Source organism: Emydura macquarii, unplaced genomic scaffold (genome assembly GCF_026122565.2).
Source record: "Emydura macquarii macquarii isolate MOO-44397 ecotype Brisbane River unplaced genomic scaffold, CSIRO-AGI_Emac_v2 contig_1146, whole genome shotgun sequence".
Taxonomy (NCBI): Eukaryota; Metazoa; Chordata; order Testudines; family Chelidae; genus Emydura; species Emydura macquarii.
In genome coordinates this window covers 18527491-18539596 of record NW_027131283.1, presented here as the reverse complement: position 1 = coordinate 18539596, position 12106 = coordinate 18527491, and the positions used below count along the sequence as shown (strand labels likewise).

Below are 12106 nucleotides of genomic sequence, written 5' to 3'. Positions count from 1 at the left end.
TACATTGTACAAAAAGCCTTTATTTTTTCTGTTTAATGAAAATTAACTGATATGCACACATGAAGCCCTGTTAATGTTACATAAATCACAAAGCAACACAAAAGAACAGTGTTATTGCACAAAAGAAAATGATACAAGTCTACATTTTTAAAAATTTAGTTTCATTAGGATGCAAGACACTTGGAATGAAAGCACTCTATATGCCCACACACCACTGAGATTCAACCCAGAGACAGAAGGGTAGAGAGCTGCACAGTATCCATGCCTAGTTGATACTTATTGCCAATTTCAAGGACCAATTTCAAACATAGCAATTGGCGTCAGTTGTAGTGGCTGTTTTTATGAAATGCATTTGCCCACAAAGACCTGGATTAAGACCATCAGTTCATTTGACATAGACCACCAGATAGCCAATGGAGCAATTTGGAAGAAGTTAGTGCCCCATCTAAAAATAAAGGTTCTGTATCCCATTAGCAGTCCCAAAAAATATAGAAGATTTATTCAACTTGCTGTTCTTGAAAATTATTTCAAGAATTAAGGATGTGAAACAAGAGATTAATAAACAGTCTGAAACCAAGATATTTGACACAACACTGTCAGACTGTAAGGCTTCTTTAGGAAGCCAACATTTTGTTTGCATAACAAGAACTAAACTGTCATTCAGAGTAAAGTCTCTCTTAGAAAGATTAAATGAGGAAACACTTTCTAATTAGGAATAAGACATGGAAGGGAAATGCTATAGGTTTTTCCCAATATTTTAGTTGGAGGTACAACAGAAAACTTATATTAAAAAAAAAAAATCTACTTTCACCACAAGTTTTTGCCTCATGGCTTTGGTAAGAGACCCATGGATAAAGGAATACATATAATGTATAAACATGGATGTTTCTTAAGAACGTGGGCCCAATTCCTCAGAGGAGGTAAAGCAGTGTAGCTCTACTGACTTCAATGAAATTATGTTTATTTATACCAACTGAGGATCTTAGCCATGATATCTAAAAGTTAATAAAAATACACTGGATAAAGCAAGCAGGATTAGAGAATAAATACTTCTTGATTTCCTAGCCTCTGCTCTTCTTTAAAATAACCTGTGAAAGTGAAGAAAAGTATACTCATCATTACTTATATGTCCACTGTGATTCAAACAAAATCAGTCATTTAAATTCATATCAGAACATACTTTAGACAAAATGCCACTTAAAGCAAAAAGCTTTCTAAAACCAATGTTTTCTAGAGAGACCACCCAGAAGTGTTAATAGTTCAGTAAAGCTCTAATCACATCCCTTAATGCTCTTACCCCATTATATCTAGATAGCACAAGAGGCTTTAAAATGTAATTGTATTGCTGTTATGCTTGATTTTTTGTTTGTAATGCTTCATATTGTTTTTTTAAATTTATGTAAAGGGCATCCAAACTTTGGATGGGCATTTTTTGGTTTAGAGTTTAAATTGGGAAGATCACTTCTCAGCCCAACTGGGACCATAAAGTGTTAATATTATTAAAACAAGGAAATTTCTTCTTTCCCATTTATTCATTTAAAAAAATAGACAAGAGCAAAGATGTTTAAATAATGTTAAGATTGCACAGTTAAAAGGTTAGAAATGCACAAGATTCTAAGTGCAATATTTAACTTGGCCACACTACACATCCTCTCTATTTTGTATTAAATATATTAACAAAAATAGATGCAGCTAATATTTCACAAGAAAAAATGGACTAGAAGATATAGTAACCATGGAGTACAGGGCCTCCAATATTTTCATGCCATTCAACTTTATTTTTCCATTTTGTCCAGCACTACTTAGGTGGATGCAAAGATGACTTGAGCATCTGAGAGTAATTGAGTTTTGGATGAGGCCTGACCCTTCCAAACGTTCCTCTCCCATACTCCACTTAATACTTCCCTAGTCTAAATGAAACAGGACAGGGCCCAGAGAAACAAGTGGGGTTTTAGGATTTGAAGGAGCATCAGATGCCCTCTGCTGATGTTTGCATGAAACAGCAAGGAGCAGATTAAGAAAATCTGCTTCTGAAGCTATCCCAGACCACCTGCTTACCCTGGGCTCAAGATGATATTTCTCACCGTTCCACTGGCAACAGATCCACATGTATTGTTGCAGTTAAGATCAACAGAACCACTCAATCTATAGCTCCCTTGAAATAACACCATTTTCCACAAACACCCCTCTGCTATGGAACTTGATCCCATCCTTGGTCTGGAAGACTCCAGATTTTCATCACTCCCCACACCCAAGAGGCTGAAGGGCAGGGAAATTGTCTTCATTTCAGACAAAGGGTTTTAAATTTGGGGTTATGGCATGAGATGGGGGAGTATGTTGATGTGCAGGCAGTTTATTTGAGATTACTGTAGCGGATTTTACAACATTATGATTATTGTTCAAATTAAGATATTTTGAGATAGGGTTGGGTTTTTTTTAAATGTTTTGTTTATAAATAAAAAACAACATGGCCAAGATAGTGTTGCTGTTCAAATCTTTCTTTTAGTATATCCTGGCTTTTTTATAGTAACTATGCAACCTTATCAGTGCACTTTTAATATTGTTTAAACAAAAAAGGGAGAGAGAAAATTCAACTTTAATTGTATTACCTTTGCTGCAGCCATGACATTTTCAGATTTAATTGTTTTACTCTTGTTCTCAAAAGCATTTGTCCTGGCTTCCTCTGCTAATCGGTGGAGAAACAATAAGAAGTTCAAATGCACCTTTGAAGAACAAAACATCAACGCAGTCAAATAGGTTTCTAACAAAATGCTTATAAACAGTTGATAATTTATACTGATTTAGCAAATGCCTTTTTAAAAATAAAGTATCAATCCTTTATCTCAAAAGATGCAGCAAAATATTTCTGAATTCCTGTGACTAACTCAGCTAGTTTAATTTTCTAGCCCTGAACATTTCTTGCTTCAGAAGTCTCCTGCACACACAACTTCAATTTAGTGAAACTTTAAAAAAAGTGCCTGTACTAAAAAAAGCTACACACACACACACACACACACACACCAGGTGCATGTATATATACAGGTATAATATTTGCATCTACATAATATATTTTGGCATTTCCCAACACTTTCCCAAAAGACTCCTGTCTATGACTAGGAGTTACACCTTTCCATTCAAAACATGTACTCATCTAGTTTGGCGTGAACTAAAATACTCTGATTTTACTTTAGATTTATTTAATCACTCTAGATCCCTCTCACTTTGTGTTGAATATTTACCTACAATTATTTTCAGAGACAGCTTTTCTTTATCTGACCATTCTTTAGTAGTTGGAAACAAGGAGCAGCAATTATTACCATGTGACCAGTTAACTCTTCCCTGCCATCATTAAGTGTATAGTTCACAAACTTGGCTGGGAAATTCTTAGTTAGTCCAAGATTCTCATTTCTAATCCTGCAGTGCAAAGTAGTGACAACTAGCTATAACAGATCAGCCAAGAATTCCCCAAGAGCTGGGAACTCTCCCTCCAATGGCAAAAAACAGGCAGAACTATCTCCTGTAAGATGAACTGAACTGTCCATATTGCAGATGACATTAATGAAGGGACAGTGTTCTGCTCCATCAATACTCAACCCCCAGGCTACTCTAAGGTTATGGCTACACTACAGAGTTTATAGCGCCACTGTAAACTTTCTAGTCTAACTGCTTTAAGCCGACAAGAAAGAGAGCTCTCCCATCAGCTTAATTACTCCAGCCCCAGTAGCTATGTCAGCGGGAGAAGCTCTCCTGCCAACATAGCACTGTCCACATAGCACTTAGATCGATATAACTTATGTTACTCAGGGGTGTGGCTTTTTCACACCCCTCAGCGACAAAGTTATACTGACATAGGTGGTAGTGTAGACAGTCTAATTTGTGCTGGGACTGGCATCAATACACCTACAAAATAAGAGAGTTATAACAGACTACCTCACAAACTCCCCCATATCTTCCTGCACCAAACAGATTTCAAACACAGGATAGAACATACCCCACTGATTAATGGAATAACTCTTATCAAGACAAACAGCTTCTTAAAGATGAACTATAAAATCATAAGATGCAAGTGCCAGACAGGTGACTAAAAATTAATCTCTTGATAAATGTAGTCCCTCATTTCTCAAATGGAAAAGAAAGGAGAAACTAAACTACAAATTGTACAATTTAACATAACCAGTCAACAGAGGCCTGATCCAAAAAACATTTGCTCACAGGAGTGGTCCGATTCACGTCAACGGACTACTTGAGTAAGCCCACTCCTGTAATCCTAATACAGAAAAATTAAGACTATTATATACTGCCTTGATCCCCATGTGTAATTTCCATTGACAAGAAAAATTCTGTCATGGATCAAGGGCAGACACGGCTTTTAAGTTTTCAACTATAAACTTACACACACATGAGATCATATTATGTCCCACTACACACTTATCTCCTACTACAGAGGTTTAATTCTAAGTGATTTAGCTTAAAACTGATATAGGATAATAACTGGCCAATAATGGTATTTTAAAAGTTATATGTTCTAAATGGTTGAATTTTAAAATAGGGTAAAATGAACGTAAATGAAACAAGCGACAAGATTAGAGAAAGTCTTTTATTTGTTTTCATCTATGTGGTTTATATACAATCTACAAGAAATTCATCCTCAACCAAAAGGTTTAGAAAAGACCACTGAAATATGCCTAGTAAGTTATATTTCCTTCATATCATGTAAACATAATTTATGTAAAAGCAATTTCTTGCTTATTCTGTCAATATATCTGTTCTGCAAAGCTATAAAATTATACAACAAGAAAAGAATACACTTCAGCGTTTATTTACTGGAAATACTTTGGTAATAGACATACAATACACACAGACAAGCATATTTTTAATGCTAGTGTGACTAGCATGCCACATGGATGAAATTTTTTAATCTGCTGAACTACAGAAGTATTAATATGCAACAGATATTTCCAAATCACGCCAACTTTTACAAAAATATATGTACTATATAAAAAGCAGACATTCTTGCAGGTTTGCTTGGCAAACTATCAAAGCCATTTTTAATCTGATTAAAATTTTTAAACTACTCATGCAGAGAATATTTGAAACATTCAAACAACAGTGGCACTAAAATAATGTTCAGCATAAGAACCTGGATTATTGAACATATCAACATGGGGATTCGATTTTTGGAAAATGGTAACTATACAAACTTTCCACATTTTAAATTCTTAAAGAAACTGAAAAATGAATCCCTTCTGCTGACATCTATACTCTATTGTGGCATCAAAAGGTAAAACTCTTCATTTTAAAACCATCCTTAAAGAGTGTTTTTCTCTCTGACCAGCTGTGTTATTATTCTCTTATTTTTAATAGGAATATTTTCCCAGTTTTGAGGCGTTTTTACCTGCAATCCGAGATTTAAAAATACATATACCAGTGTAAGTAAAATCAGAGTGCTCCTCAATAAAAACAGATAAAAGTAGTAAATATTTCAGAAATAATTTGAAACTTACAGTACTTTTTCTTTCTTTTTTTTTTTTTTTAAAGGGAGTAGGCCACGGGAAATGGAAAGGAAAAAAAAGTGATTCTCTCAATAAAAGTGGTTGGAATGTCCAAGCAGATGAGTTATTGCCAAGTACCTAAGTGCACACATTTTGTCTATAGTGATTGAATTATTGTATATTACACTAGAATACCTCAAGCAGAGAAGGTGCTTTACAGGACAGAATTCTAAACCACTCAATGCAACAATGACCCTGCACTGTAATACACCAAACTCACATAAATATAGAAAGATGCACATATTTGTAGGCATGAAGATGCCAAACTGACATTGAACATTAAACTCCTACATTTTACCCCAAGGGATAAAGTACAGAAAGAATCAGTGCAAGCTCTTCATTTTGTCCTGCTGGTGTGCCTTATGCTGTTCAGTGGAGGATTTATCTGGAATGAAAGGATAGTCCAAGATCTATTTCTTCAGATTCAGCACCAAAACTGCAAACAAGGAAGGCAGTGTGATATCTGAGGTGGTTTCTGTAGTGCAGATACATGGTTGTGGTTCTAAAATAATGCAGCCAACTAGAGTGGTGTTCTTCTCCCATTACCTCAAGCTGGAAGAGAGTCTGCAGCTCCACGACTTGAGACCTTCCAAAAGATCCAAGTCCTCTTGGTCAGCTGGAAAACTGATTGCCACATACTTTTACTATACTTGTGACATTTAGCAGGTGGGGAAGGGAGATGACGCAGGAGAGAAGAGACTGGATCCTTCATCTCAAGTGGGCAGGAAGCTGGGTTAGTTCTACTACCAAAACATGATGTTCAGTCACCCCATTAATATCTGTCCAAGGCCTGGCCTACATTCAAAGCTTAGGTCGAACAAGCTACGTTGTTCAGGGCTGTGAAACTGTGCCCTCAACACAGTAGTTAGGTCCACCTACTATAGAACCCCTACTATAGAAGCAGCTAAGTCAACAAAAGGATTCTTCCATCGAACTAGCTACTGCTACCCCTGGAGGTGATGTAGGAAGCATTACACTATAGCAGTGTAGCTGCACCGCCATGGTGTAGACACACCCTAAGTTTCTTCTCAACAGCAGAGCAAGGATAATGCATATAGTCACCAGGAACTGCTAAACAAGCAGTCTTCTGCCTGAGAGGCAACAGAGCATAGCATCTTCTCATCATACTTTTATGGACAAGAATCCTTGATAGCTTCCCTGACTCCCACCCTGCAGGATCCCAGAACTCAGGCTCCAGCCCAATTCTGGAAATCTATACAGCAATGAAACAGCCCTGCAGCCAGACCCCCAAGTCAGTGGGCATGAGCCAGCCACAGGGTTTTCTTTGCTATGTAGAAATACCCTCAGGGACTTAGAACTAGATTCACAAAGATACTTAGGTGTGATGACAATGAGTGTTGCCATGACTAACTTTTAGGCTTCTAGAAAAATCACTGGGATTCAAAGCCTGGATTAGAAATCTAGGTTCCTATGCAATGAACGGGGAGAGAGAGGCACCTCAGAATGGGATTCACAAACGCTAGCACGCTAGGCAGTTCCTGACAAACTAGCCAACAGAAGATGCCAAACCAAAGGGGTATGCGCTAAACTCCATCCCTCTCTCGGAGACAGGCATCTAAATCCAGGTACCTACCTCTGGTTGGCATTCATAGCCAATCTATCTTTGAGTTACATGACTATGCCGTTTTTGCAAGAAGCCAGGGAGAGACCCTCCTTCATAAACTTTTAGCCCAGTGGTATTTACCTGGGATGTGGGCGACACCCCCTGCTCCTGAGTGGGAGAAGGGATTTGACCAGGGATCTGTCACCTCTACAGAGTGCGTGCCTGTAACCACTGAACTATGGAATATTCTTGTGGTGCTCCCTCACTTTCTCCTACTGAAGCTGTGGTATAAATAATTTTTTTAAAAAGTCAATGGAACAGGTCTCCCACCTCCAAGATGAGTATTCTAACCATCATGCTAGAGTCACTCTCATAAGCTCTCTTTCTCTGGCCCAATAATTCTTTTGTTATTTATTCACAGACGAACAGCAGTGGACAGCAGGTGGCTAGGCTAGAGGGGTTCAGTCCCTCCCCCTCCCACCTCTTTGCTTTATCGTTTTCTGAGCCACTCCGCCACTCACATGCACACCCAATTCAGCAGGTGAAGCCTTGCATCCAGCAGCACCAAAGCCAGGAGGAGGGTGGGCATGGGTGTCGTGGAGGGAGGGCCTCACCTTCATGTTGGATTCTCAGAAGGTGGAGCTAGATTCCTCAGTTGTGACAGGGGGTGCTAGTTCCTGAACAGTGCTTCCTGAGAAGGAAGATGTTTGAAAAGTGCCAGACGCAGGCAGCTCCACCAAGTGGGGAGGATTGGGAGCTGTGTCTGAAGTCAGGGGGCAAAGGAGCTATGGCTTCCAGAGAGCAAGGAAGTGGCAGAGACCTATTCTAGTGGAGATCTGGGGAGTTCCCAAGATGAGGAGATAAGGCTGACAAGGAGAGTAGAGTCCCCATGCAGGGGATCAAGATGAATTTACTAGGATGGGGTGACAGTCCCAGGAGAATGGAGGAGATCGGGTTAGGGAATAGTCAGGGATCCTGAAGTAATGGGCGAAGGAGTAATGAAAAGAATCCCAGGGGAGAGAAGAGAGATCTTGAGTCCCTGCATCTGGCTGAACTCAGAAGGGTCCGAGTGTCACAGGAGGACCTGTGTGCAGATACATGCTGTGGCAGGTTCTTCCCAATCTGTGAGCAGCCACAGCCAATAGGCTGGAGCAGGGTGCCAGGCCTAGACACACAGGACAGGAGTCACTGCTGAAGGGTGAGTGCAGAGTGAGTGCAGATGCCCCCCCCCGCCCACCCCCAGAATATATGTGCCAGCTACCTCTGGCAACAGCTTCAACAGCAAAGACAGAGGGAGCTCCCTCAGAATATCCCATAGCTCAATGGCAGGGACTCACCTGAGAAGTGGTAGAACCCTGTTCTAATCTTTTCTTCCCCTCAGGTGGACTTGAACTGGGGCTCCCCCATACCTGAGGTGAGTACCCTAACCACTGGGCTAAAAGTTATGAGGTCGGTCTTCCTCTCACCCCCCCCCCCCACCAGCCATTTTGTGCAAGCTCACTTATAGAGGCCCGATCCAGTAGGCGAGTTCTGAGCAGACTTACCTGATCAGGCCCCAAGACACGTTAAGCAGAGGAACACCTATCTTTCCCCAATTTGTGCATCACTTTGGGGCTTAGGTGTCTGAAAGCTGGCATGGCTGGCATAGCAGTGCACAGGCAGGCAAGAAACATAAGCACCTAAGGAACTTTTACTGCAAAAATGTAAGCACCTAGGGAGGTGGCAGCTGAGCACAGTTTTGTGAATCCCAGTTGGGCCTGATACTGAGATGTAGGCACCTAAAGTGGCAGTAAGGTGCCTACCTCCTTTTATGAACCTAGCCCTCAGTTTTGTTTAGGAACTAGCTAATAGCTTTTTTCTACATCTGGAACGTGCAACCTACCCTCCCTAAATTGTGTTATAATTCTGGGAAAAGACAAGCCACAAAGACTGATTGAGATTGAAAATTCTGGTTTTTCTATTTTCAAGTCTTGTTAGATAAAGGACATAGTTATATCATGGGATCTGTGCTCTTTCTATTAGAGTCCAATACATAAAAGTTAATATTGCTAGAAAGTAGCAGCAGCAGCCAAAAGGGTATTATCTATGGATGATCACCACTCTTGGACATTCTTTCTAAAACACAGGAGAAACAGATAGCTTCTCCTTACAACAGCAGGTATGATCAGTGACTACAGATATTTTTAAGAAACAATTTTGCAAGTATGATTAGTTTAATATCACCTTCTGAGCACTGAGTCAGCCTATATTGTTTTAAGTAAGTGACTTGAGGGCAATTCCTTAGGATACAATGTTATGGGCTATAGCTATTTCTACATGATTATTTCCACTTTTATTTGGAATATCTATATCTAGCTTCATTTGGTGTATACTGAATGCCATGTTTACCTATTCAATTAAATTCAAAATCTGTTCTGTAACATTTTGTGCATGTAAATGTATAATAATTTGCATTATTGTATTCAATACTCTTTTCTAATGTGTATTTTCAATTATACATGTGAAAGTAAAAAATCCTGATCCTACACTTCTAAAATAAGTAATTTATTTACAAACAAAAAAGTGAAAAGCACTTCCAAATCTGGATCAAAGTACTCAACTCTTATCTCAAACACTACAGGCCGAGATACTTCTGTGCATGAGGGCAGCTTTTTGCCTCTAGCACAAACTCCCCTAAACTCACTAGCCACTGTAGGAAGATCCTTAGACTCTTAAATTAGAGCAGGTCATCTAGTCCAACCCCTTGCTAAATCAAACAGCTACTGTTACACCTCCTGCGCTACCATCCTATCTCTATCTTTGCAGCCAGCACAAGTAGTGTGGCCAAAAGATCCATACATCTCAGCATCAGCATAATTCTGTTGAGCTTAGTTTTCTGAAAATTCAACTGTAGATGTCGACTTCTATCCCTACCTCCACCTAGTATGTCCAAATGTACTTGTTCTCCATGGAAAATAGAACCCAGGAAAATGTATGACTAGTACATTTCAAATTACTAGATGGCATTCACTCAATTCCAGGCCTAAATTACTCAGGTGTCTTTACCGGAAAATGCACAATTTAAGATGCATACGTACAGTGCATCTGTTATTAACCAATATTCAGTTTGCAGTGAACCTTAACTTCATAACAGGAAGATAACACCTACATTATACTGATTTATCCCAAATCCCCCTTACCAAAATATAGCATCTATATACAAACAACTCTCCAACCACCAGTTATATAGGTTATATGCTATTTATTCAAACGTTGGCCAAATAACCATATGGTTACTAGCTGATGGCTCTCTCACTTTTGCTGTAATACAGATGGAAAACTGCAACATAACAAGAGCAAGACAGGTGGGAAACTGCAATTACTGCTTCTCGTTGGCTAAAAATTACATACATCTTCCTAGAGTTACCCCATCTCCCTCAAAGCCCCGTCTGCTTATCCTTTCATTACTCTGTTATTTGTCTTTTAGATTGTAAATGCTTTGGGGGCTGGGTCTGTCATTTACTGTACACACAATGCTTGTAACAAAGGGGTCTGGAGCTGATCAGCCTGTAGAGGCAACTGCAAAATATATAGGCGTGGCAAAATTTGATTTTTATAATTTTGATGGACAATAATCCATGTTTATTGTAACCATTTTTTTTTCCAATTTTATCAATTTATATTTTCATAGTTGCAAGAAATTATTGGGAGGTCAGACAATGTAATGACAGTAGCCACTGAGACCGGGTCTACCCTACAGACTTATATCAGTAGAACTACGTTAACTCCAGGGGGAGCTTCTCCCAAAAACATCCCCCTCCCGCCCAGAACCGTCCCCTCCCCCCGGGCAGCCTCGTACGCCGTCATACTCCAACCCTCCCCCGCCGGGGGCAGCCCGGTCCCCAACCCCGGGCGGCCTCGCAGCCCGATCTTTGGAAGCTGTCGCTGAGGGCTGGGGAGCTCGTCTGCTGGGCGCAGCCGGGGTTGGTCCCTGCGCGCCCGCGCCTGGGCAGCTCCCCCCCGGCCTGTCCCAGAACCGCCCCCCGGGGGCCTCCCGAGCCCCCCTCCCTCACCAGCAGGTCTGCGTTGGCCGCCAGACGGAGCTGGGGCTTGTGTCTCTTTATCAGGTTCCGCAGGGTGCTGCGGGGCGCCGCTCGCTTCATCCTTCCCGCCGGGTCGGGGTCGGGGTCCGGGAGCCGCTGCAAACAGCGCGCGCGGGACCGGTAAATCCCGCGCGGGTCCAACCGCCCCTTCCGGGACCGTTCGAAGTTCGAATCCACCGCGTTACCGCCGCGCAGACGCAGTGGCGCGGACCGGGAGGACTCCCAGAGGGACGGTGACGCACCCACCCGCTCCTCTCCCCCCCAACAGTGAAGGCTCCACCCCCTTCCCGCAAAACGTTAAGCGCGCGCCGGGCGGGCGGGCTGGGCTAAGGGCGAGGCGCCGTGGAACACGCACGCGCGCACCTATTTGCAAACTAGAAGGTGGGCGGGCAGGCACTCACGCACGCACGCGCTGTCCTGTCCTCCCGCCTTCAGAATACCCTCTAGAGTGAGTTAGTCCAGTAGGTTTGGCTAAGGCCGCAGAGGCGCGTGCACCTGCTCTGTGGCTGGGGAAACCTTCAGGTCTCTTCTCCCCTGCCCATCATTACATGATGGCAATGAATATAAAGCCAGGTTGGCAAGGCTGCACCCAGAGCATGCCCAGGGCACTAGGCCCAATTTTGCCCCCAGCTGGGCCTGGGCTGTTAGTTATTAGGGACTTGTTACAGCCAGGAGCTCAGCTGGAGCTTCTGTGCAGGGCTGTTGTAGCCCTGTGAGGCCCAGGGTATTAGCCCTTGTCTGCACTCAAAAAAATAAGTCAACACTCATAACATATGTCAACTTACTGCAGTGGCTAATGTCCACACTCACCTTGGGTCAGTGAAGTGCGTCCTCACAGGGCAATGTGGGGAGCTGAGAGACTGGACAGTCTCTTGGTGCCCAGCTGGTTCCCTGTTCCCAACTCCCTA

General features: G+C 41.7%; 1 protein-coding gene across 1 annotated transcript; it reads right to left on the bottom strand.

Annotated features, from left to right (window-relative positions):
- CENPW (centromere protein W) lies at positions 1 to 11443 on the bottom strand. Its single transcript, XM_067546789.1, has 3 exons — positions 11169 to 11443; positions 2610 to 2723; positions 1 to 1088 (listed from the first exon to the last, which is right to left on the bottom strand). The coding sequence occupies exons 1-3, from the start codon at positions 11256 to 11258 to the stop codon at positions 1062 to 1064; spliced, it is 231 nt and encodes a 76-aa protein (XP_067402890.1). The 5' UTR covers positions 11259 to 11443; the 3' UTR covers positions 1 to 1061.
- Between the last annotated feature and the right edge of the window lie 663 nt (positions 11444 to 12106).

Bases quoted from the DNA above. Each gene is read 5' to 3' on its own strand.
- CENPW (XM_067546789.1), bottom strand. From the start codon at position 11,258: ATGAAGCGAGCGGCGCCCCGCAGCACCCTGCGGAACCTGATAAAGAGA. The intron at 2,724-11,168 runs GTGAGGGAGGGG...TGTTCTTCAAAG, and splicing joins CGGCCAACGCAGACCTGCTG to GTGCATTTGAACTTCTTATT. The intron at 1,089-2,609 runs GTAATACAATTA...TCACTTTCACAG, and splicing joins ATGTCATGGCTGCAGCAAAG to GTTATTTTAAAGAAGAGCAG.